The sequence below is a fragment of the Monosiga brevicollis genome, genomic scaffold, assembly GCF_000002865.3.
Source record: "Monosiga brevicollis MX1 MONBRscaffold_18 genomic scaffold, whole genome shotgun sequence".
In the NCBI taxonomy this organism is placed as follows: domain Eukaryota; class Choanoflagellata; order Craspedida; family Salpingoecidae; genus Monosiga; species Monosiga brevicollis.
The window spans coordinates 496,878-522,039 of NW_001865055.1; the positions used below are offsets into that span (position 1 = coordinate 496,878).

Here is a 25,162-nt window from a genome sequence, read left to right on the forward strand (position 1 = left end):
GGTAGCACGGGTCACATGGGTAATGCCGTGGACCTCCAGGAGTTCGTCAATTTGCTCAGGCATCTTTGCACCCGCGTGCACCGCTATGATCAGTCTATACAGTGCCAAGGCACGATCGGCAAGTGCCCGCCCCGAAGCCTTTGCGGCCTGCAGAATCGCCAAAGCATAACCATCAGGAACATGCCACAGCAAATAAATCCCTCGACAATTGGCACGGTACAAAATGCATACAATTCATCAAGACACTACACTATACCTGCTTGTGAACCCGGGCTTCATGGACACTGGGCTGGACGGCCTTTCGAGGCATTACGCTGGAGAGGGCGTCACGACCTTTCGCACCAGCACATTGCAAAAACGGCAGCGCCTTTCTCGAAGGAAAAACATTCGATCACACCAAGAGGCGGCTCATATTAATCGCAAAGCAATAATTCATCAAGTACACCAGATCTGTTTCCAACAACACGCCACAACGGCACCCACGCCCCGGATCAATGCCGAGACGAGATTCGACGCCCCCCCTCACATCGACCTCAAAGCGTAACGGTTGTTTCTGAAAATAATAATATTATTTATGTGTTTTTTACAAAAAGGAGGAGGGCCGACTGTATTATTATGCAGTTTGTTGTCGAGAGAATTTAGCGTTTACATGATTTGAATTTTGGGGGGCTTGACAATCATTGAAAGAGGGGCAAGGGTTGTGGTGACCTAAAAACGAGAGGGAGAAGTAGAGAAAGGGCAGGGCGAACAGGCAGAGGCACCACTGGCGTAAACAGACACAAGGTGGCACGGACAACTCGGTTGCTGAACGCAATCGAGAAAGACAAGCTCGCCTGCACATCTGGTTTTGATTGTGCATAGTTGTCTTATGTGTCTTCAAGCGACAATGCGCCCCGCAGCGGGATATCAACCAACTCATGACCCCAATACAAAGAGAGGTTGGCAGCATAGCACACACAACCACCAAGCAAAACACGGCACAAAACAAAAGCAAAACGCATAAAGGGACCAAACTTGGGAAAATGCGTTGTCGCGCTCGCGGGTTAAACCCTGGTGTAAGTGTTTTTGTTGCACCATGGGCTGCTCAAGAGCGCGCGCCCCCCCTAGCCCGCTACGGAGTTGTCCCAGCGAAGGAGGATGGTAGTACACATGACAAGGCAGAGGACGGAAGACCAGCGAAGCAAGGCAAATGGAAGAAGGATAAGCCAGAGGGCTACAAGATGCCAATGTGGGGGCACCTTATGACCATGGCAGGAGAAAGAGAATGGGCTGCGAGAGCAGATTGGCCTTCCAACGTAATCAGGACACTGTGCAAGGACCAAATTAGCCAGGCCAAGTGATTACCCAGTTGTTTACTGGGGAACTTGGATGTTCTTGTCGGTGTTGGCATCGGGCCAGCGCTCCATGGTCTGGGTAGCGAAGAGGCCCCAGATGCCGACCAACATGAGGGAGATGATGAAGATACCTATGATCAGGCCCATGAGGATGGGAATGCTGAACCACTGGTTGGCCACCTCGTGGCGCTGCTGAATGCGAGTGGTGATGTAGTTATCGCTGGGGGAGGCGGGAGGCGTGGGGAGGGTGTCGCGGCGTTGGCGCAGCGACTCCATCGAGCGCGTCACGGTGGGCATGTTGTCGGCCTCGACCAAGATGATACGCAGGGCGCGCTCAGCCACCTTGCCCGAGAAAGCCTGGAGCTCCGAGGCTGCGCCAAGGGCGTTCACCCGAGTTGGTGTGATGGATGAGTCGAGCGTTTAGCATTGCGCGAGAGAAGAGAGCCGAGGGCAGAGGGCAGCATGCAAAGTTGCTTGGTGAAGCAAACTGACCAAAGTTGGCAATGGGTTGATCCACAGAGATGACGACGAGGCCCTCCGCCTCGATGTTAAGAGTATCTTAAAAAAAAGAAAAAGGAGGGCAGATCAGAGTGGTTGCATTTTGGTGTGCGAGGACACAATGGGGTGCAAGTACTCGGGAGCGTACCGAGGCTGAGCTGGCCGTTGGTAGCGTTGATCAGAGTGGGCTTGCTCTGCCACGCCTGCACAAAGCTGTAGAAGGAGAACACGTAGAGTTGCAACAGGAGGCTCACGCATCAGCCTCTGGTGGTCTGCAAGGGACTGCATGCATGATAAATGGGCCAAGAAAACTACCTGTCGGGGGACTCGTTGGTGAAGCCAAAGCCACGCGTGGCAGCGGCCTCGTACAGGGACTATCAGAAAGCGAGGGAGGGAGGGAGGAAAGGAGCAAGTGACAGGGAAGAACAACCCCACCGACGGCGTGAGCTCCGGCGGGCTTTATGAGATAGCTTTTCGTTTGTGGGCAGGAAAGACACCGGCATGGGACTTACGCTGCAGGCTTCACAAGCGGCAACCTGGACAGGGGGTTCAAAGCAAGGATTGTTCGGGCAAGGAGTGGAGTGGGAGGGAGAGTCATGTCAATGAGCGCTGCGTTGGCCAAGCGGAGCGAGGCGTGCGTGCGGCGTGCGTGTCGAAAAGACCAGCCGGCGGGAGTTGTCTGCTGCTCAAACAAGACAGGCGGAGCGCCGACAACCGTACCTGAGGAGCCTTGATGACCAGGGTCAGGCCCTCTGCCAGACGGGCATCGCTGATAATGTCCGATGAGGAGAGGGAGGAGCCAAAGGCCGGGGCAGTCGCGCCATCGAAGCAGCTACCATTGAAATTTTGGACGACAGCGGCACATGTGTGAAATTCTGGAGCAAAGGTGTTTGCAGCGGCTCCAGAAAGAGAAGCGAGCTGGCTCGACCCGCCAAGCACGCGCGCGGCACAACTTGTGCACCGACGGGCCTGCCTGTTTCCCTCATCATCACAAACGCACCTGCTCGACGACCAGTAGAGGACGGTGGCGCCGCCATCGACGGCGAGCGCGAGGGCAGCCAGGGCGACCAGACGACAGAGCAGCATCTTGGCGGGGGAGCAAAAGATAAATAAGGCACGGTACCATTTATTTCCCTTAAACCAATACAAAATTTCTACTGGTGACAACATCTGTTTTCATCCGGGGTGTGTGCTGGAGGAACGAACGGCGTGGTTGTGAATGTCATGCTTTTTTTGGAAAAATGTCATCGTCTAGTGTAAAACGCGTGTTGTGAACTTGTTGGCAGACCGCGAACCCAGTGAAAACTCACGACAACTTGAATTGCGCAATTGACAGGGGCTAGCAGCAGGGGGGAGATGTATGATGCCGTGGCCTTGTCAACTGACGGGCGTGTCAGGTTGAAGTGTGGAAAAGCAGAAGACGGCGAGGGCGACAAGGCCAACGCGAGAATCTGAAACCGTCAGTCCCTTTGACGTGCGCCCCCCCTTCCCCAATGCAGCGCCGAACATGGTGTCCGCTCTGCTTACATGTTCATGTCACACCCTTTGGCCGATTTGTCCGTTGGGCACGGACAGCTTGACAAAGCATCGCATGTCGTCTGCCCCCGGCAGCGCTGGCTGTGGGAACACCAGTGCCCCCTGCTCCTGTTGAGCAAGATTCCTGTCAACTATGGCCTTGATGATCAGCTTGAGTGGTCTCTGGTCTCACAGCCCAAACCCTAGTTTGCAACCGCTTCCTTTCTCCCGTTTGTCCAACAAGCGTTGCCGATAAGAGAGAAGAGAGAAGAGAGAAGAGAGAAGAGAGAAGAGAGAAGAGAGAAGAGAAGAGAAGAGAGAAGAGAGAAGAGAGAAGAGAGAAGAGAGAAGAGAGAAGAGAGAAGAGAAGAGAGAAGTGAAGATAAGAGAGAGAGAGAAGAAGAGAGAGAAGAATACTGAAGAGAGTGACGAGACAAACCACAAAAGCGAGAGAGAGAAACAGCGTCGACTTGTCGCGGTTGTGCCCTGCCAGCGGACGAGTGCACAGCGGACGAGTGCTTAAGGGAAGCGGGGGAGTGTTGGGGTGGAAGGAGATGTGAACGGACACAGAGATGAATGGATACGACGCTGCGCTCAAATTTGAATGTGGCGTGGCGAGGCAATCGAAGGATGGCAAAGTCCAAGGAAGAAGGCGGGGAGCAAGACCTGAAACCCAAAACCCAGAACCATTCACACCCAACTCCGCAGAATTCAAGAGGCACCATGGCACAGAGAGAAGAGAGAGAGAGAGAGAGAGGGAGAGAGAGGAGAGAGGGAGAGAGAGAGAGAGAGAGAAGAGAGAGAGAAGAGACAGAGAGAGAGAGAGAGAGAGAGCGGGAGAGACAGAGAGAGAGTGTGTGTGTTTCAAGAGAGAGAGTTTAAGAGAGAATTTGAGTGCTTGTGAGAGAGTGAGAGAGAGAGAATTTGAGTAGAGAGAGAGAGAGAGAGAGAGAGTTGTAGAGAGAGAGAGTTTGAGAGAGAGAGAAACAAAAAAAAAAAAAAAAAAAACTTCAAAGAGAGAAAAATCACACACACACACATCAACCAGCATAACAACACACACACATTGCGCGACAAGACATTTGCAAAGTGAGAACGGTAAGAGAGAGAGAGTGAGAGAGAGAGAGAGAGTGTGTGTGTGTGCCGAGCGGGGGGGGGGGTCATGCTCTCTGGTCTCTGGCCTCTGGTCTCTGGTAGTGTGAGCGTGTGAGCGTGTGTGGGTGGCTCATGATGGTTGGTGTAGAGGTTGGAATAGGCAGTCGTTGGCTTTGGTACCTGCCTGAACCGACAAGTTCCACTGCGACAAGGTACGAAGACATCATCGTGTGTGTGTGTGTGTGTGTGTGTGTGTGTCGGCAAGCAGCTGTTTCTGGTGTCGACCCGTTGGTGTCCGTCTGCAGCCCAACTGGTTGCCATCCCAAAGTCGGTGGCCTTGCTGCCCCTCCCATGGCTGCCCTCCCAGGGCTTCTTGACGTCCACACGCTCGCTTCTTCTTTCATACCCTCTCGACCCTACTTGCCACCACTCTCCCTGGAAACCAACTTTTGGGCGGCACATCCCACACTTGCAACTCGTTCGCACTGCCAAACACCCAACATCGGTGGACGCTTTGGTGCCCGAGACACTTACTCTGATTCGCACACCAGTGTACTCATTTGCGACCGTTTTTTTTTTACGTCTTCATCTTCATCTCAGTATCGCGTGCTGCTATCAACTCACCCTTCTCGACGGACTCTTGTCAGGTCGCAGGCTACCCTCGCCTCTGAGCTTGACGGCAGCAGTGGTGCCAATTATTTTTGACCTTGCCCAATCTTCCGCCCCGATCTGACTGGGCTCTGGCTCAGCGCCGTCAGTCGCCATGGACATTGGTGCTGATGGCAAGCACTCGGGGCCCCTCTGCTATGGTGACATCGTCTCCCTTTTTCTAACAGATGGCCCCGAGTACACTGGCTTCCTCAGCACTCTTGGGTACGGTGCAAATACACCACCTCTCAGCCCGCCCCACCCCCCCCCCCCTTTTTTTTTGCAACACATCTCTTTCCGGCCACCCTCACTTACATTCAGTCCTCAGCGGCGACACTCACAGCTTGAATCACTGTTCACTTTCTCCTCTAGCAACATTGACAATCGTGTCGTTGTGCGCCCCCAAAGCTCAAAGCGCTCCGTCAAAGTGCCTCGCAAGTTTCGAGGTAAAAACCCCCGGCAGCCTGTCCGTCGCCAATCCCATCCAAAAAGCTATTCTTTTGCCTGACTCAGCCGACCGACTACTTGCCCACCATCCGCCTAGATTGCTTGTTCCAAATCTGGCCCATGCACCGCTACATGGCCCAACAGCAATATGAGAAAGAACTTGCCAAACGTAGCCAGGACAAGAGCTCCAAAATTACCATTATGGCTGACATGGTCTACCTCAAGCAGCTCCAGCAGGCTGCCGAGCTCGAGCGCGAGCAAAACGAACAGGTCTCACCTCGCCATCCTCGTTTGCCGTCTCCATATTCCCACAGCCCCTCAAGCGTCTCACCTTCCTCTCAGCCGCCACTCCACACCAACCGCGAACGTTGCTCATCCTGCTTTGGCCTGCTCGCTTGCCCTTTTTTCTTCTCCGCATGACCATAGGAGTCACACAAGATTCTCAAGTCACCCGTTCAATATGGCAACGTCATCCAGCTCTTGCATCTCAAGAGCAACAAGTTTCTCACCGTCAACAAGCGTCTCACTGGGTTGGTGGAGAAAAGTGCCATGCGCGTTACGCTTGAACACGTTGGCAACGAAGGGTCTTGGCTCTCCATCTCCCCTTTCTACAAGCACCGCTCCATCAACGACTCGGTCTTTGTTGGTGACAAGGTCTACGTCAAAGCCGTTGGTGCCAACCAATTGCTTCACGCCTCCACCATGCGTCTTGCCGACAACCCGGGGTGTGCTGAAGTCAACGTCACAAACTGCCAGGACAGTTGGAAAATCATGCTCTATTACGAGTATGACAAGGATGCGGCTGCCTATCTAAAGGTCCGTAGCCTGCCGGTTCCCTTCAACAACCAGAAGAGCCAAATTCTCATGTTCGTCGCCCCGCCTTACCGAACATCGGCGTTCACGTGACACAGGGTGGTGACGTCGTGCGCCTCTTCCACGTTGAAGAGAATAAGCATTTGTCTGCCGATCGTCTCGCTCGTCGCGACGACCCCGTCTCCGTCTACCTGCGGACCGTCGGGCGCACCGAGAAGGTATGCCGACCATGCCAGCTCCATGTAGCTACTCATCCACTCCGACGGACCATCGCTTCTCCTCCATATGGACAGAGTTGCCTCCTCGTATGGACAGAATTAACAGCGGCCCCACATCCTCCTCGTCATTCTTAGGCCAACGTGGCGAGCTCCAAATCGCTCTGGGAGGTGGAAGTGGTCAGCGAAGAGCTCACTTACGGTGGTAACGGTCGATGGGATTCGTTCTACCGTTTCAAACATCTTTCCACCGATGAATACCTGATGGCCATCGACCCAAACGTCAGCGAAGACACCCACGAGAGCATCCGCAGTGGCAGGTGCGTTTTTCCTCATCGACCGAGCCTCAAACTTCATTAACCCACGCAAACCACCCCAGCTTCTATCAGTTTTTTTCCCCGCTTCTCATCAAAAACCTTGTTCTCATGTTACTCTCTCGCCTGGTGTGACTGGTGGCCGCTGCTGCTTCATCTGGCCACAGTCGCAAGGGCCGCCGCCGGCTCTTGCTCGCCACCACCACCAAGCGCCACGACGTCAACACCATCTTTGAGCTAGACTCGACTCAACCCATGGGTGGAGATGAGCGCGTGACCTCCGATGCTTTTGTGCGGCTCAAACATGTGGCTTCTGGTTGCTGGGTTCGGGCGCTCGATCAGTTTCTTGATGGCATCGTCGGTGGCGTCATCAACACCAAGCCCCAGCTAATGGAGGTGGGCGCTTCCACCGAGCGCGATGATCGAGAAGCTTTTGCCGTCGTACCCGTCAACAACAGCGAGATTCGCGACCTCGACTTTTGCTCCGATACCGTTCGCGTGCTCGAGAGCAACGCACGCCGGATCCGCAACGGGAGCATCAGCCTCGTGCAGCGCACCCAACAGCATCGTCTTTTGGAAGATCTCTTGTTCTTTCTTTTGGACCTGGAAGGGGTACGCTCCTTCCGCTCGTGTTACGCTTCAAGTTCAAGCGCTTTAAATGTAGCCTCGTTGAACCTTGGCTCATTCTTGTCGTGGCTGGCTCGCTGGTGATTCACGCGTTCCACCGTGGCCGCTCACTTGTTTGCACGGGTAACAGCGCTCTGCCGAAGGTGTGGATGTGACGCAACTCACGGGCCGCCCCAACAAGGACCGCCAGCGTTTGATGCGCGAGCAGGACGTACTCAAGCAACTGTTTTATACTTTGAAGGTGCGTATATGGGCGTATTGCGCCGAACATTGTCGTCCTGACGCAAGCGATTTACCTGACCTGCCACATCCTCGAACATCCAGTGCCCCTTCACAGCCGAAGCCTGCCAAGGCTGCGTCGGATCCATGATCAGTGACATGCAAGATATTTTTGAAGCCAAGTACAAATGGGTTCGCGAGCTGTGCCGCCTGTGCTACACCCTGATCCGATTCCTGGCCATGGACTACCGCCGCAACCAGGTATTACTATTTTCACCCAGCGTTTCAAAACGCGCGCGTGCTGTCAAAAGTGTAGCAAGCGCGCCTTTGCATTTATTTTGCTTCCTGCGTGTCCCCGCGCTCGCACACATTCACGCCCTGTGACTTTCTGATGCGTGCTCGCTAGGAAATTATTGCCCAGCATTTCGGTTTTATGCAAAGCCAGATTGGCTACGACCTTTTGGCAGAGGACACCATTACGCACTTGTTGAACAGCAATCGCAAACTGATGGAGAAGCACATCACCCACAAGGAGGTGGACAACTTTTTGAACCTCGTTCGCAGCAAGCGCGTATGTGCCATGCCTCTCGTCACTGCTTTGCGCTCGCCAAAGTTTGGCTGCCCCACTCTCCCCTGGCCCCCGCTCGCAACCTCTCCCAACCACTCTTTTGTGGTCCCATCTTGATGTATGGTTGACTTTGTTCCTTTGATGTTTGATTCGCTAAACTGGCTGCAGGAGCCTCGGTATATTGAATGCTTGTCTGATCTTTGTACCTCCAATGGCACTGCGATTGCCGGCACCCAAGAGCTCATTTGTGCAGCCGTCCTGGAGAACCCGCGCAACGCCGACCTCTTCTTCAACACCCAAGACAAGGTGTGCCCCTCGACTCTTGCCATTGGTCGCCAACAATATGCCCCGCTCTCTTCTCGTGTGCGTGCACTGACAGTGTACTCGACCCATCTTTCCTGTAGTATGGCGTTATCATGGTGGATTGGCTTGAGGAGGGGATTCACAAGGACAAGGCTTTGCACGACTTTGCATCGCCCAGCATCCCCGAAGACGAGCAATCCCTCGACATGTACCGTGCTCAGCTCGACCTCTTTGCGCAAATGTGCATGGACCGACAGTACAAAGGCATTAACAAGCTGTAGGTCATTCGCATATCAAGCCAAAGCGGCCCCACCTGCTCGTTCTGGCCACGCAACGCTTCCATCTCTCATGTCACGATGATTCCTTGCCTCCTAGGCGGAGCCGAATGGATGTTCGCTTGATTCTCAAGGCCATGAGCAACCCTTCGCTCTCGGACAGCCTCCGTGCTTCCTTCTGTCGCCTCATGCTGCATCTGCACGTTGATTCAGAGCCTCAAGAAACCGTGACACCCGTCAATTACGCCCGCCTGTGGAAGGACATTCCTCTCAGCATGGACGTCACGACCTACTCCTACCGCAGTGATGTCCACCAAAGCCACAGCGTGCGCTTTCAAGGCACCATGTTGTTCGTCTCGCAATATCTCGACGCCCTGGACGAATCAGGCCAAGATGCCTTTAGCCACGCCGATCGCAACAAGCTCACGCTTGAGGTGGTGACCCTCGCGCGCTACATGATTTTTTTCGGATTTTACGACTTTCAGGAGCTGGTCAAACTGGTCAAGCGCTTACTGCGCATCCTGGACGCAACCAACGAGTCGACCCGCATTCTTGACGACAATATTGATGCAGACACGCAGGTGGTCCTGGACACAAAGCAACAAATCATTGAAATTCTGAGCTTTTACATGGACGTGCGGCTTGACTTTCGCCTCTCGCGTCTCTTGGTGTTCTTCCGCAATACACTGGGTACCACTCGTCCGGACAGCCGCATGAGCACAGGTGCACGCGGCTCCATGTCCTCCACACCACCCATGCGACGTCGTAACTCGGGCGCCTTTGGAACCGATGTCGACCAGAAGCGGTTTCTTCGCATGGCCCGCAGCATCTTTGCCCAGGGCGTTCATGACGAGCAAGATCTCGAGGGAGAGGGCGATGACGAGGCTGGGTACGATGAGAGCTTGATGCAGGATATTTCTGCTGCGGCCGCCACGGGCGACATGGACGATCACTTCACCCGCGCATTTCTGCGTGTTCTCCTCAACCTCACCGTTTTGGATCACAGCGACGTTGTTTCTGGGGCTCTCAAACTGCTCTTCCGCAACTTCAATCAACGCCGCGAGCTCATTGAGGCCTTTCAACAAGTGCAGCTCCTCGTTTCCGAGACTGACGTTGAGGTTTATCGCAACACTCGCAAAGACCTGGATCGTTTACGCTCGATGGTTGAAAAGAGTGAGCTCTGGGTGTATGCCATGGAAGACGGCAGCTCGGCTGCGGCTGCGGCTGCCCAGCAAAACTTTGCTGTCATCAAGCGCGTCCTCGTCAACGTGTCTGAGCTGTGCCTTGTCGACTTCCGCGAGTCACGACTTCATCACCAGCGCCTGCTGCGCAATCTCAAGGCGCACTCGGAGATCATGCAGCTGCTGAAAATGCCCTGCGACGTGAGCGACCCAGCCATCCAGGACATTCATTGTGAGGCCCACAAGTTCTTGCAGGCCTTTTGTAACGGGAACAAGGAGAATCAGGCGGAGATGAGTCAGCATGTGGGCTATTTCATCGACCAAATTCGCGACGGCGCCGAGATGGCAGACGAGACGCTCATCTCCATTTATGCCAACAATAGCGACCTGTGCCGCAGCGTGAGCAAAGCCACTCTCACTGCTTTTATGGCTGCCGTGGGTGTGCGCGGCATGCGCCGTGTCTCACATATCCGCTTCCTCAAGACCATCCTCCGTCCCGACGGACAGGTCTTGCCACACGTGCAAACTATGGTCATTGAGGCCATGGCCAGCGTGGCAGCTGACTTCTTGCAGTTTTACAATGATCCCACTGCCTTTCGACAGCTGGAGATTCTACTGCGCGATGCCGATGAGGACCTGCTCACGACGCGGCGCGGTGATCCGACGGACGAGCTTCTGTGCCACATTGAGTTGATTGAGCTTATCTCCCTTTGCACTGAGGGCATGAACTCAAACACCGAGCGGCTCTGCCAGTCTCTCGTGCCTCTTGATGCCGTGGTCAAGGCAAGTGACAAACATCGCTGCGTTGCTGGAGCTGCATCGCCACCTGGCCGTCGTGTGCATCTTGTTGCTCGTCCACTCTCACCTCGTGTCCACCCGCGTGTGTTGGCCTCGCATTTCGCTCGGTCGCCTGCTTGTTTGCCTGGCTACCTTGCCACCCCCCCCCCCCCCTCTCTTTTTTTTGATACAATTTTTTTTAAAATAGGTTATTCGCCATCCAGACACACCGCCGCAGGTGAAGGTACCCTATACTTTCTTCTTAATCCACTGTTACCTCGAGACGGAGGTGGAGGTGAAGGAGCTGCATAGCAGCAATGACATGTGGCGTCTCTTGGACAACTTTGTCGAGGATATTGAACGCTTTTGCAGTCCCGACTACGACATGGGCATTTCCTCCTTCAACGACTACGTCACAGAGTGCATCACCAACGCGATGCGTCTGTACTTTCGCATTTTGACCGACTCCGAGTACGGGGCTCTGCCCAATACGTCCAAGGCAACATTTGTTCGGGTGGTGCAGGCCATGTGCACCCTTGCGGCGAAGACGGCACAAGTCCGGCTCATGAACGTCAACATCATTACCACCCTCAACCTTCTGGTGGACTTTGCACACCATCGCGGGGTTCAACTGGGGAATTTACTAGAAGCGCAGGTCAAAGAGGTCAGTCACCCCTGTGCCCGTGATTGCATCGAACGCGGCGCTGTTCACTGCGATCCCAAAAAAAGCCATAGCGCACCTCTTTGGTATCAGCACCTAGGCCATCTGATCATTTGTATCTGTCTTTCGTCGACACTCGCCCACGGTGATATTTCACTTTGGGATCGTTTGACTTTTTCTTTTAGACGGTTGAGACTTGCAAGCACGGCCCTGCGAACAGCATCAGCAAGTGGGTGCGCCGGGCGAAGAAGCGAGTCGAGGGTTCTGACTCGCTGGCCGAGGCCAAGACATCAAGCGGTGCAACTAAAGGCCGCCCAACAAGCGCAGATGGGGAGCGCAGCATGGCCAAGCAGGTCGTGGACCAGCTTGAGCACATGATTCACTTTTTGGTGCGCTCGTTAACACCATCCTCGCGTGTTGAGGAGTCCATTTTGGTGGACGTCCTCCACCACCCACATCGTCTGCGAGAGATGGACAGCGGGTTGGACCAAGAAGTCTTCCTGGCCAAGCTGATCGCGCACATTCGTTGCCGTGACAGCGACGACCCAGACAGCGTTGACAAGGACCTACGCCTGCAGGTGTGCGACCTGACTATCGCTCTCTTGCTTGATGCCCCTCCATCTGCATTGCTGACACTCTTTATGCGCTGCATTGCCATCTTTGAAAGGTCTTGAGCGTATTGAATCGCATGCTTAGTCCCGAGTTGTACACGGGCGATGATCGCACGCTGCGCCTCGCTCTGCTGACCACCTTTTTTGACGACGATGCACTGTCGGACCCCACGTTTCATTTGAATCCGACGGATACGCTCGAGGTTTCAGAGGCGGTGCAAGATTTGCTGGATCACAGCGGTGCCTCGGTGCTGGTCATCGAGCTCATTATGACGTCTGATCACACTCAAACCTTTTATGAGGTCGGCTCCCAATCGTTGGCTGTGGACGTTGTTGACTGGATTGCGTCTGGCGTCTCGCATGCAGACCGGACCGTGTATTCTGACGTCGCGTTGCTTGCATGTCCTTGGTGTTGTTGGCAGGCACTGCAACTGGGTATTAATCTTCTTGAGGATGGCAACGAAAACACGCAGGCTTCTTTTTATGAATTTTTCCGAGCCAACGACTCGACAAACTTTTTTGCCAAAATTCAGGTATGTTTTAGCTTCTGGCAAGGCGCAACATTGTGCCCCCCAACAAAAAAACAAAACAAAACAAAAAAAAAAACGCGCTTTTGCGGTACCCATGCTCGATGGTTTCCACATCGCTTTGTTTTTTTGATATCTCATTGGCCCTGGTGCTTTGTATTCCAGGACAAAATGGCCAAGTCCAAGCTGGATCTCAAGCAAGATGAGGACAGCGTCAAGCGGGAAAAATCGGCTGATGATAGCTCTTGCATGGTGGCCATTCTGCGCCTGCTTCAGCTCCTGTGTGAGAACCACAATAGTCAGCTGCAAAACTATCTTCGCGTGCAAAAGGACAACAAAACATCATACAACCTTGTCCTTGAGACGGTCAAATACCTGGACAACTATGGCTTGGCCCTGACTCTGTCCGATCAAAACGTGGGCAACATTGTGCAAGCCCTCTCCACCCTGACCGAGTACTGTCAGGGCCCATGCCCAGCCAACCAGGAGACCGTGGCCAGCCACGAGTCGAACGGTTTGGACATTGTTGTCAAGGAGCTGCTGCTCTACGAGTTCCCGGAGCTTGAAAAGGGCCTGCGAGCCCGGCGGCGCATGCGCACGCGACCGGAGCTGCTCCTCGAGGTCAAAAAGCAAGCCTCAGCCCTCCTGCTGTCCGTCATGGAGTCGCGCCAGGACGAAGCCTTGGCGCATCGCATCTTGTTCAACATGGATAAGCACCAGCTGGTCAACATCATCTACAAATTGTACGCTGCTATGGAGGATGACGACGATGCGGAGCGTGACATTACATGCACGTCACCGTGCGCGTGCCCTCAATGTCGCCGCGATGTGGGCCACAGCATCTACGTTCTGGCTGTGACGCTGGCGCACCGCAACGCCGAGCTGGCGCGCTTGCTGCAGCAGCGCAACCTTATCCCTGATAAGGAGCAAGAGGAGGCTGAAAAGCAGCCTGTCGTCGAAAACACGCCCATGCAACGAGCCATTGCCTACTACGCGCAGTACACAGATTCGATTGAAATTTACCGCAATGGCCGCCTTGAGCAGATTCACTTTCCCATCCCAGCCATTTGTAACTACCTTTCGGACAACTCCAAGGAGAAAGTGCTGCTGGAAACCGACGTTGATGAGCAGAATAGCAAGATTCCCGAATTCTTTCAGTCGGTCTTTCTGCTGTACGAGGAGATGAAATGGCAGAAGCGTCTCAAGTCGCGTCAGCGCATTTACGATGTCACCGTCCTCTACTCGCTCTGGAAGTCGCAGGCCTTTGTTTTGGGTCTCTTGCTCAATGTGTTGGTGGCGGGCACATTTCCCTATGACACCTTTGAGATGCAAAGCTCTTGGCGCGTGTTGTTGCTCCTGTACTCTTTGGCTTTTCTGGGCTGGGTGGGGACCGCCGTGTGCTGGGATGTGTGGCGTCGACGCAACCAAAAGCTGCCTGTCTCGGAGCGCATCGTCCAGCTTGGTATGTGTGGTTGAGTTCTCGAAGCGTCGCTTACTAGTCTCTCCGTGCGCGAGCCCGTGCCTGAAACCACCTGTGTTTCAATCTGACTTTGAGCGTTTTCGTGCCCTTGATTGCAGAAACCCTTCTGAACAAGTGGAAGCGTCGGGATGAGGAGGAAGATGAGGAGGAGCAGAGCCACATCTCTTTGGACGACTACAACTGGCGTGCGCTGCAGCTGGCCGTTGTGCTCACTTCCTTTGCCCTGGTCTTTTCCAACGTGGTCGCGCCTGTCATCTACACGCTGGGCGTGCTGCAGGTGAGTCACCGATCGCCTGCTAGGGTGTCTGACGACTGCGGGACTGGGGGTCAGCGGACTCTAACACCGTGGCGTAATTTGTAGGTGATCAATTCGTTGATCATGTTGGTGAGCTTCTTGGGCAGTCACATGTCGACCTACCTTGAATCCGAGGCACGAAGCTCTACCCGCGAGGAGGAGGGCGATGATGATGTTGCCCGCGTCCGGGTGGACCGCATGCTGAACGTATGTTGGGCAGATGAATCTGGCACAGAAGGGCGAGGGTGGATGGTTCTTAACGACAGGTGTTGCTGAGGGCGAGTGCTGGCGGCGCCACTCATCATGGGTGTGGTTTTCTTGCGGCGCCTGGAAACATAGGATAAGAGCTTGATCTACCATGTCGGCTATGTCTGCGTCACCATTCTGGGTCTTTGCTGGGACTTTTTGCCGATTGATGATGTGGCCTTTGGCACCTTTTGGTTCAGGTGCGCACCGCTTTAAGATTCTGGTGGTGAAGCGGATCGATCGCGATCGGTGTGCTGGCGTTCTGTCTCACTCGGGCTCTGACGTGTCTTGATGTAGTTTGCTGCTGGTGGACATTGTGTTTTACAACCCGACGCTGCGTACTGTGATTGAGTCTGTGACGAAGAACGGCATGTCCATCTTGTTGACATCGCTGTTTGCGTTGATCTTCGTGTACATGTTTTCAATTCTGGGTTACATGTACTTCCAAGATCATTTTATCATGGATGTGGACGACGAGTGGGGCGAGCAAGACAACGTGCAGCAGCGCGAGCGGGCCTGCGACACGCTTTTTGCTTGTATCATCACGACACTGAACCATGGCTTGCGCAATGGCGGGGGTGTCGGCGATGTGTTGCGGCAGGTCGGCCGTGGCGAAAGCAAGTTTGGGGCGCGCGTGGTGTATGACATGTCCTTCTTCTTCTTCATGATTGTCATCACGCTGAACCTGATTCTCGGTATCATTATTGACACCTTTACGAACATTCGTGAGGATAAGGAGAAAAAGATGGAGCGATTGCGGAACACGTGCTTCATCTGCGGCCTGGAGCGGTCGGAGTTTGATGCCAAGGGTCAATCCTTTGAGATGCATATCAAGCGAGATCATGATTTGTGGTCGTATCTCAACTTTATCGTCCTGTTGCTGACCAAGGATGAGACGGAGTTTACGGGTCCGGAGAGCTATGTTTTTGAGAAGCTGAACCCACGCGACGCTGATTTGAGCTGGTTCCCACGTCTGCAGGCCTTGTCACTGATTTCCTCCGATGCCGAGAACGACGAGCAAGCCATGCTGCGCAACTTGAACAACAAGCTGCTGGAAAACACCAAGACCATGCAATCTCTGCAGGCTCAGCTCAGCAGTCTGCAAAAGAGCGTGGCCAAGAGCCGTCGTCGTCACAAGACGGACCTCATCTCGGGTTAGAGATGGGGGGGGGGGGGGGGGAACCGGGCGGCAATCATGCAGCCCAACGTTCACTTTCATCGCGACGCATGGAAGATGAACAAGCTTTCATGTTAAAGAGCGCAGATATCAAGACAAATTTTCAACCCTTTTTTTTTTCTGCCCGTATGGGTGACCAAGAAGTCGTGGTAATTTCGCCTCCAGGAGGCATCTCGGTCCTCAACCTTTTTTTTTTCTGCTTTGGCTGAGGGTGTGAAGCCAGCAGCTCGGGGACAGAAGAATATCACCACCGCAAACAATCGATTTGATAGTTGAGCCCGTGTCTTGATCCCGCACTCTTTCTCAGCCGCGCTCAGCCGATCACACGAACCCTTTCAACTGTTGCGCTGATAACAAAAAACGCTGACCATCCAAGTCTCCCAGTCTCCCAGTCTCCCTTGCCTTTGCTGGGGGGGGCATTGTTGCAGTGCATTGGTCGCTTTTGGGGATTTGAAATTTGGTGGACAATCGATAAGAGGAAGTTTTTCCTGCGATATTAATACATGAGTTGACATGAGTGTTTTTCATGCACCAGTCTGCTTGCTTGGAAGCAATTGGATGGATCCAAGCCAAAAGGGCAGCGCCGACCAGATATGTTCAACAACTTAGATGCCCGACAGAGAGCCAAGGACGCGTACGCGAGAGAGAGAGAAACAGAAGATAGGGACGCCAAGTGTCAGCTCAAGAAAGAACCAATAGTCTCCAGTCTTAACAATGCCTGTCACCAAAAGCCAAGCGTGTGCTCGTGCTCAACGAGAGGCAAACAAAAGAAGAGAGAAGAGAGAAGAGAGAGAGAGAGAGAGAGAGAAGAGAAGAGAGAAGAGAGTTTGAGATAGCGAAGAGAGAGAGAGAGAGAAAGAGAGAGAGAGAGAGAGAGAGAGAGAAAGAGAGAGAGAGAGAGTTTGAGAGTTTGCAGAGAGAAGAGAGAGAGTTTGAGAGTTTGAGAGAGAGAGAGAGAGAAGCGGCCTGTGCAACAGCACGACAGCAGTTGTAAGACACAGAGTCGAGAGAATTTCTTTGTTGCCCATCGCCTTTTTCACTTCACAGAAAACGACAGTAGAAAGAGACTTATCAAACTTTCACGACATTCAGAGAGACGTTGATGGCAAAGAAATGTGGCAGAGGGACATACAAGGGCAAACCAGAGGCGCACTCGAGATTCAATAGAAACAAGAGAGAGAAGAGCGAGAGAGTGAGAGAGACAGCGCTCAGACGCTTGATCGGATATTTTTTCTTCTTTCTGGATTTTCTTGAATTTCTCTCTCTCTCTTTTGTTGGTCGTCGGGGTCAACTGCCATCTGGTGAGTGAAACGGCAGCGGCGGCGGCGGTGTATCTGGCATCGTCATCAGCTTGGTGCTTTGGCGACGGAGGTTTATGCACAGAATGGGTCGTGTGGTGCTGGACTGCATTTGTGTTGATACGCTTAACATGCTTTAACTCCCCAAACAGCCATGTCCATGCTGCCATTCCATCCCTAACACACACACACGCGCGCGCGCGCGCGCACACACACACACACACGCAGAGTCACGCGCGGAAGAGATGCTCTGTAGTGAGGCGCTTGGTTTCATGGGCGTTGGCACTGCTCGGGCACTGGGCACGAGAGTGCATCATGCTTAAAGTTGACCAAACTTGAATGCTACCTGCGCACCTTGCGATCCGTTTGCGTTTTACACGTGAGACCGCTGCCGTTTTGGCCTTTCCAATGTCGTTGCGCCATGCCTTTTTGTATTTTTCCCCTTGATGGTGATGTTTGGTTTGATGGTCCTTTGGGCTTCCTCTTCCCTCCCCTCCCTGTCTGTATCCTTGCATCAAACATGATCCATGATTCATGATCCATTGACAGTAACGGCGGGACAAGGCACGATCTCAGTGTGCATCTCCCACAACACAACCGCGTCAATGGCTTTTTTTGGTCTCGCCTCTGTCGTGTGGTTGCGTGTATCATTGGCAATCTGTTCTCTTCCATGGGGCGGGGCGGGGGACCAAAGTCCCTCGTTACCCCTTGACCTCTCTGATTCATGTGTTTCAACAGCCCCATGCCTTCCCTGAACAAACATAGTGATTTTGTCTCTCCTAATCTTGACTACAAGTCAGGGCACGCTCACTGCCAAAACGTCGAAGCAACTTTTTTTCTTTTCTTTTTTTTTTAACGCCTGCTATGGATGCCTTCATGATGGCTTTGTGCTTTTGCTCGGCGCTCATAGACGCACTCAAGGTCGGACGCACGTCCTTGCAAGGAACACAGGACCATCAACATGGCAACGGCCACGGAGAATGATGATTTGCCCCAGGGCTGGGAGGAGATCTGGGATCCTACCATGCAAAAGATGTTTTACGTCGACCACAACACGCAGACCACCACCTGGGTTCACCCAAACCACCGTAACATGAGCGACATGCTCCCCGAGGGCTGGGAGCGCGCTTGGGACAATGAATGTGGTGATTACTATATTGGTACGTGCAGCCCTCGCGCGCGTTGTTTGCATGCCTCCTTGCGACCGGCACCGTGATAGCGGCCAATTGCACCCGGGGGAGGTTTTTTGATTCTTTCGAGCCATTTTTTTTAAGTCTGGCTGGCCGCTGCCTTACCTGCCGCTCCCCTATCCTCAAACCCCAGATCACAACACCTGGTCCACCTTCCTGCCGGAAGAGCTCATGGCTCGTTTCCGTGATCGTGAGATGTGCCAGCGCATGCTGGCCATGCATCGCGAGGAAGCTCGCCGCCTGATGGAGCAACTTGATCAGACAATGCTCCGTCTCAAGTCTGCCGATAAGCGCGAGGCCAAGCACCTCAAGCGGCGCGCCGCCGAGCTCCAGCGCAACATCAACCTCAAAATCAAGACCATTCAGGCCTTTGAGGAAGAGATGGATCGCTTCCATGTCGAGGAAGCCACAGCTGGCATCGTGGCCGTGGATAGCGCCAACGTTACCATTCAGAGCACCGTCACTACTCCCAACGGTCGCGCCCCTCCACCTCGACATGAGTTTGGCGCAGCGCAAACATCCAACCACTTCTCCGTTGATCAGGGCACCATGCCCGCCAGCGTCGAAGCACAGGGTGCAGGCGTTGGCATGGCCACTTTTGGAGCGGACCACAAGGTTGCTACCGTTGACGAGGGCACCAACCCGGACGAAGGTGCTACCCTGACAGCTTCAGGTGGTGGTAGCGGTGCCGGCATGCGTGGAACCAGCGTTCACGGTAGCAATGCCATTCCTGCTAATACCGACGCCTCTGGTTCTGGCTCAGGCTCAGCAACCATGGAAGATTCCGCCACCTTTACCACCTTTGGCGTGGCCACAACCTCGGCCTCGGGTGGCCCCGCGAGCGAGGCTGGAGCCGCCTCCGGAAATGGCGGGGCCGACATGGACATTGGCGAGCCCGTGACCCCGCAAAAGGCCACCAACAAGCACCTCAAACTTGCCGAGAGCCAGCAAATTCCTGACACCCCAGAAATCAACAACAAGATCGATCTGCAGGACATTGAGGATTGGGACTATTTGCACAAGGCCTTGAAGAACAACGAGTCCCTCTCCGACTGGGTCCTGCAGCAACCCCCCCATGTGCAACGCATCTTTGAACATCGCCAAGATGCCACCCAGGTCGTGCTGGCTCGTCGCCTGATCAAGTTGAAGGAATTGCAGGAGGAACAAACTCGCCTGCATCGCCCCTCTAGCGTCCGCTACAACATGAAGCACAAGATCAACGCCTTCAACGAACTGAGCTCTCCCAAAAAGGGCCCGACTGTGTCGCACGCGTAGCGTGCCCATGTCTCTTTGCTTGTGGATATGTGTATACGTGAGCATTTGTTTGTGCCCATCACCCAATATGTGTGCTTCCATTAAGAAGCGTATGCATGTGCGGGTGCCGCACGCGGCGTCCTCCTGTTTCCTGTGTGTACCCGTCACGTTTGATGAGCCTTCCGAAAAGCCGTCCGTCTTTTGTTTTCTTCTTCTCTCCTTCTCCCGCTCTCTCTATTTGGTCTATTTCTGTGTTCATTTCTCTATTATTGCATCGATCACGCGATTTTGTTCTGTTTCGTGACACTTGGCTCTGCCACCACCATCCTACAAGGCACTTCAGGTTCATGCCAGTTAAAATCCTGCTCCCATTCGTGCCATGTCGGTGATGATGCCACAAACGTCCCCATCACACCTACTCAGGGTGACGTGTCCGTTCTTTGACTGAAGGGCGTCCACCTCAACCGTTCGGGAACTGCCAAGGGCCATTGTGACAACGGTCAAGTGAGCACAACGAGAGCACAGGATATAGGCACATCGGCAGATCCCTGGTTGCTGTCCATACGGCTTCCTCCCCTGTCTCTGGCTTTGAGGTCTTCTCGTTGCCTGTCAGAGACACGCGGAGCCGTGCGCTTACAGATGGGTCGACGTGCCGTTTTGGCCGACAATTCTGCGCCTAGTGCTTGACGGTCCACCACTAGCTTTACCGAGTCGTCTATCCTTTTTATGTATCCATGTTTGGCCATAGTTGACGTGATATCCGCCATTGTCATGCCGGTCTTTCTACTCACATCTGATAACAAGCATTGACACGACCATGAAATAACATGACACGGGGAACCAGGCCCTTTGTGAATTGGGCATGCGAAAGATACCGACCATCGAGGGACACCTCATTGTGGCTGACCAAGTACTCTTGAAGAACACGCAACCAGTAAGCTTCATAGGTGCGCGCACCTGAAGAGGAAAGGGGCGATGAATGAGTCAGTATGCGCGCCCGACAATGAGCCAAAAGGAAAGCAGGGAAAGCGCAACGACATACCAAGCCAAGAAAGTGGTTTCTCGGGACTACCAACGGTGTGCTCCACCCGCGTGAGCAAGTAGCCTAGCGGCAATGGGCGAGTGAGTACACGGAGGCTTGAGCAACACCATTCAAAGTCATTGAGGTGACGGTGCGTGCAGTCCCAACGCACTCATATCGATAAGGTATCGGCCATAGCCCATGCGTTGAAAGCAGGGCAGGGTGAGGATGCACGAAACATTGTATTTTTTGAGGCAATGCTTCTCCTGCAGAGCCCAGGCAGAAGGGGAGGGCACGGGGTGGAGCAAGTCCGGGTGGTTAGGCTGTCGCTGCGGCGGCGCAGCCCGGTTCTGTATGGATGCAGATCACAGAACTATGACCGATCAAACCTTGGAGAAGTAGCCCAAAAAGTGGCACCCTCGTTCATCAGCCACTGTTGTGAAGGAGGAGAGGGGCGAGGCGGGGAGAAGAGTGAGATGAGCCGATGTATCAATGCGCGTGGGTCTTCGAGGCAATTGTTGGCAGCAAAAAGTCCGGGTTTCACGCGAAGCGAGCTTCATGGACCTGTGAGAATGTAGAATAAGAACGGCTCTACGTCGTAGTACAGAGTTTTGTGCTCGAGAAAGAGCTTGGCCAGCAAGCACACATTTTGGCAATACAACTGCAGAGCATGTCGGCGATGAGCGGGCCCAAAGGGGTTGAATCGGGTCAAAAACCGAAAAACCAAAAAAACCAAAAACAAACAAGCAAGAAACTACTTACCTTGGCGGCGTGTCCGTCAACCTCCCAAAGCTGGAGCTGCGCGAGCCGTTGACCCCGTGCGTCGTAGCGCTCAGGTTCGCGATAGATTTCAGTGCCCGGCGGATGACCTGCGAAAGATACCGGCGTTATTCGAAAGCTTGGTTCATGGAGTGGGGCAGGAAAAGGCCAGAGGCATGTTCGAGTAGGGGCGGTAGGTTGCTTACCCAGGCATTCACACTTGTCCATGTGACGCCCCACTTGTTCACGAGCAGGAAAGTAGCGGAGGCAGTATTCACACAAGTAGATGTCTGAAAGTGTGGCATATTCCTACAGTGGGAATTTCAAGGATGTTATTGAAATGATCAGGGAAACAACTGGGGGCGATGGGGTGAGCAGATGCTCGTACATGGGGGTAGGCGCCGGGGTACCACGCCTTGATACGGTGGTCACCTATCTCGACAGATAATCGACCCATGGTCTATCAAGACAGGCAAGTGTCAGTCGGCCAAGCTGTTCCCGGTGAATCTTTGACGCATGAATGTGTTCGGACCCAGCTGGCTCAAGTATTTTGGCGCACCGATAGAGGAGTACGGTTTAGGACGGCTTGTGCTTGGCTAAAAGCACGCTGGAAAAGATTGGCTTCAGCCTTGGGAACATCTAGCCCACGCAGTGGATTTAAGCGCGCTCGCGACTTGTGCTTGGTTTTCTTACGCCGATTCTCCGCGGCTGCGCAAGGTATTTGATGCAGTGAGTGGCGGGCATGTGGTTTGTGTGTGTGTGTGTGTGTGTGTGTATCGGTGCTGAGGAAGGGCATCGCGTTCTAGGTCGATGATGCGCCTTACAGGCAGTGGCGGAGGAAGGCTCGTCGTGGGCCGTTGCATGGCCCGGCGTGCCGCGGCCTCGATCCGTGGCACGAGTGCGACTCTGAGCCCGGCCTCGACCCCGCCCACGAGTCTAGGTAGCAGGTTGTGGAGTGATCAATAGATGAGTGTCAAGAGACATTCTGGCCAGGGTTGGGAGGTGCTGCGGCCAGAAGCTTCGTACAGAAGTGCGTGTTGGGGTGCGGCCCGTGCTAGGAGGTGAAGGCGTGCTGGGATTTGTCGGTTTGGGACTCAGCCAGGTATGGATAGTGCTCCCTCTCTTGTCTCTGGCCTGGGTGGGCTGCGAGGATTCTTGGGCACCGGATTGGCGCTTGCTTGTACGGCCAGGCTTTGCTTGTTCTGACTTGTCCGTGCTGGCCGAGGGTGCACCTGCTTGGGCAAACGCCATAAAAAGGGGTGATGGTTGAGCAAAGTCAGAGCTGCCTGATGACAAGCGTGACACGGGCCGGCAAGCGATCGACTTTGGACGGAGGCAGGTCTCAAGAAGAGGTGGGAGAGCACACTGAGGTTGTGAACAACGGGGCCAGCGTGCCCAGCTGCCTGTGTGCGCTTGTGCGGCATGCACATGGGTGTCCGGACCTTGGCAGTTGGGACAATAAAAGTCACTATCGGGGACGCCATTGAGCTTGGGTCGGCAGCAGTAGGTGTGGATGGCTGCATCGCAGCCGTCGCAGAACAGGAGCTGATCGGCATTGCCTTTCTTATGGCAACGCATGCAGGTCTTGCAGCGAATACACTTCCAGGCCTATACATATGAAGACAAACGGGACCCAAAAACGTGCTTGAGGCGACGATTCGGATCCCCAAGGGTGTGTGCGGCAATGGCTGACAAGTACGGGTAAGCCTCGCACCGGTTGACGGCGGACATTGGCAACGAGCTCTGGAGTAAACTGAAGACACTTGCTATGAGCTGGGGGAGCAGAAGACGAAGGCGAGGACGATGAGGAAGAAGCCAAGGGCGAGCGTGAAGAGCAAGGACAAGGCTGCGGACATTCAGTTGCTCTCACAAGCCCATGTCGTCTCACACACGAGCGGGCGAGCTACCCACCTGAAGAGCCGCATTGCGAGCAGGTAAAGAAGGGTAGATGACCAGGCGGCTGACAGCAGTAGGCACAGATGCTACTCAGTGCCGCGCGCAAGGCGCCATCATCTGGTTGCTCGGCCATGGCTACACGCCAGATCGGCTGGATTAAATCGCGGTTGCTCGCCGGGCCAAGCATGCACGTCGATTCAGGACGTTGGTCTCATGGTGTGAGGAGCAAAGTCTCATGCTTTAGACCTCAGACCCCTATCTAGGGCAGTGCTTGCTGACACGCACGCATTTGCGGCACCGTCCCGAGCGAGAGATCGAAAGCGCAAACCCGGGCGATCGGTTTCCGGGGGTTGTAACGGTCACAAAAGAGAGAGAGAGAGAGAGAGAGAGAGAGAGAGAGAGAGAGAGAGAGAGAGAGAGAGAGAGAGAGAGAGAGAGAGAGAGAGATGAATTGGTTTGGTCGGTTTGAGAAAGAGAAATAAAGGGAGAGAGAGAGAGAGAGAGAGAGAGAGAGAGAGAGAGAGACAGAGAGAGGAATGGAGGAATGAATTAGAAGACACAAAGGAAGAGCACAGCTACCACATGTAACAACAGGGAACAAAAGAAAAAAACAACAAAGTGCAGCACACAATGCGAAAGTCAAATCAAATGGTGCGGAGCAGCTTTGACCAGCGCAACAGCATGCATGGATCAATCAAACAAATGGTCGATCTCGTACGCACACGGAACAGTCTGATTAGATTCGATCAAGAATTTAATCGTGCCAGACACCGGGTCCGGTGAGGTGAAAGTAACCTTGACGCCATCAGTAGTCATGTTATCAAACTGGATGGGCATATTGTTAAGGAGAAAGCTGACTTTGACAAACGGCATGATGCAGCTGACAACGTCATCGATCGGAGAGAGATAAACCTCGTACACACCAGACTCTGGCAAAGTGTATTCAAACATGTCCGTCTCAGCATCGCAGAGCGTCAGGTTCAATGGAGGCGGGTTTGTCGTCAGCACAATTGGGGAAGTGCCGGAGTAGGCGTCCGGTTCACAGCCGTCCCCAAAGGCCACAGCTTCCAGCTGTGGTATCATACGCAAAAGGCATGCAGAGGTCAGAGCACCACGGCTGTCGTCCGTCTGCCCCCTCCAACAAAAAAAGAAAGGAGAACCAGTAATTGGGAGCAGCACCCCGCATGCACACACACGCACGGCACTTACCGCGGCCAGACGAGTCTCAAAGGTGGCGTTGATGAGCGTGTCAACCGTTTCAATCAGCTTTGCTTTGCGGCAGGCAGCAATTTGCTCGTTGGGCGAGAAGAGCGAGGCATTGGTGCATTGGCACTTCAGGTTGTTGATGGTCGTAGTTGTGAGCGTGGTCACGATGTCCATGACCGCCGGCTGCAAACCAGCAAGAAGCACAACCATCACGGCCACAGCGGCCATCCTTCGCTGACCCATCACCCTGTTTAGCAGAAGACGGCAGTGTTGTTCCAAGAACAGGTGTGACAACTACATGTATCACAATGTGAATGAGCAAAAGCATACATTTCAAAGCATAAAGTAGTCACATGTAGTAGTGATGTGAAAGATGTGGTGAAGTTTGGTTGTTGTCTAGCATCCCGAGGTGTGTCACGACCAAAACTTTGATATCTTTCGTCTTTCGCGTACATCAATTCGATTCGGCGCAATTCAAAAACATGTGGCGCAGCAAATAACATGTAATGTCATGACACTTCGCCTTGCGACGCCTGGCTTGCTTGATCTTGTTCATCGAACGTGGCAGCCAGTTGTTGTGCGAGTCGCGAAGGCCTCCCTCTGCATTCATCTGCTGGCCCAGCATTTGGTTGTCCGATGGCTGCTGCCACGCCACGCCAGGAGGGAATACCGTGACAGCAGCAAAAGTTGCCACGGTCTGTCTTGGCAGCCG

At 53.9% G+C, this 25,162-nt stretch overlaps 5 protein-coding genes across 5 annotated transcripts; 2 read left to right on the plus strand and 3 right to left on the minus strand.

The window, feature by feature from the left end:
- Nucleotides 1-640: 640 nt before the first annotated feature.
- MONBRDRAFT_33335 (uncharacterized protein) lies at nucleotides 641-2,926 on the minus strand. Its single transcript, XM_001747719.1, has 7 exons — nucleotides 2,833-2,926; nucleotides 2,553-2,664; nucleotides 2,345-2,368; nucleotides 2,148-2,206; nucleotides 1,981-2,045; nucleotides 1,827-1,892; nucleotides 641-1,705 (listed from the first exon to the last, which is right to left on the minus strand). The coding sequence occupies exons 1-7, from the start codon at nucleotides 2,916-2,918 to the stop codon at nucleotides 1,353-1,355; spliced, it is 765 nt and encodes a 254-aa protein (XP_001747771.1). The 5' UTR covers nucleotides 2,919-2,926; the 3' UTR covers nucleotides 641-1,352.
- A 442-nt stretch (nucleotides 2,927-3,368) lies between these two features.
- MONBRDRAFT_27269 (uncharacterized protein) lies at nucleotides 3,369-4,398 on the minus strand (the record flags this gene model as incomplete). Its single annotated transcript, XM_001747720.1, has 3 exons — nucleotides 3,369-3,530; nucleotides 3,787-3,833; nucleotides 4,044-4,398. The coding sequence occupies 3 exons, from the start codon at nucleotides 4,396-4,398 to the stop codon at nucleotides 3,369-3,371; spliced, it is 564 nt and encodes a 187-aa protein (XP_001747772.1).
- An 807-nt stretch (nucleotides 4,399-5,205) lies between these two features.
- Nucleotides 5,206-16,101, plus strand: MONBRDRAFT_37956 (uncharacterized protein; the record flags this gene model as incomplete). Its single annotated transcript, XM_001747633.1, has 21 exons — nucleotides 5,206-5,315; nucleotides 5,463-5,536; nucleotides 5,635-5,807; nucleotides 5,964-6,353; nucleotides 6,449-6,568; nucleotides 6,704-6,885; nucleotides 7,047-7,491; nucleotides 7,637-7,747; nucleotides 7,831-7,986; nucleotides 8,132-8,296; nucleotides 8,462-8,599; nucleotides 8,698-8,873; nucleotides 8,972-10,829; nucleotides 11,038-11,493; nucleotides 11,676-12,068; nucleotides 12,158-12,634; nucleotides 12,794-14,090; nucleotides 14,207-14,385; nucleotides 14,470-14,610; nucleotides 14,743-14,849; nucleotides 14,947-16,101. The coding sequence occupies 21 exons, from the start codon at nucleotides 5,206-5,208 to the stop codon at nucleotides 15,806-15,808; spliced, it is 8,010 nt and encodes a 2,669-aa protein (XP_001747685.1). The 3' UTR covers nucleotides 15,809-16,101.
- Nucleotides 16,102-17,083: 982 nt separating this feature from the next.
- Nucleotides 17,084-19,853, plus strand: MONBRDRAFT_33337 (uncharacterized protein). Its single transcript, XM_001747634.1, has 3 exons — nucleotides 17,084-17,127; nucleotides 18,035-18,284; nucleotides 18,448-19,853. The coding sequence occupies exons 2-3, from the start codon at nucleotides 18,086-18,088 to the stop codon at nucleotides 19,587-19,589; spliced, it is 1,341 nt and encodes a 446-aa protein (XP_001747686.1). The 5' UTR covers nucleotides 17,084-17,127; nucleotides 18,035-18,085; the 3' UTR covers nucleotides 19,590-19,853.
- A 51-nt stretch (nucleotides 19,854-19,904) lies between these two features.
- Nucleotides 19,905-24,693, minus strand: MONBRDRAFT_33338 (uncharacterized protein; the record flags this gene model as incomplete). The annotated part of the gene is made up of 16 exons (XM_001747721.1): nucleotides 19,905-20,361; nucleotides 20,448-20,525; nucleotides 20,611-20,673; nucleotides 20,762-20,855; nucleotides 20,979-21,022; nucleotides 21,154-21,250; nucleotides 21,352-21,458; nucleotides 21,555-21,657; nucleotides 21,737-21,808; nucleotides 21,908-22,056; nucleotides 22,173-22,284; nucleotides 22,375-22,580; nucleotides 22,791-22,956; nucleotides 23,573-23,819; nucleotides 23,963-24,315; nucleotides 24,454-24,693. The coding sequence occupies 16 exons, from the start codon at nucleotides 24,691-24,693 to the stop codon at nucleotides 20,069-20,071; spliced, it is 2,424 nt and encodes an 807-aa protein (XP_001747773.1). The 3' UTR covers nucleotides 19,905-20,068.
- Between the last annotated feature and the right edge of the window lie 469 nt (nucleotides 24,694-25,162).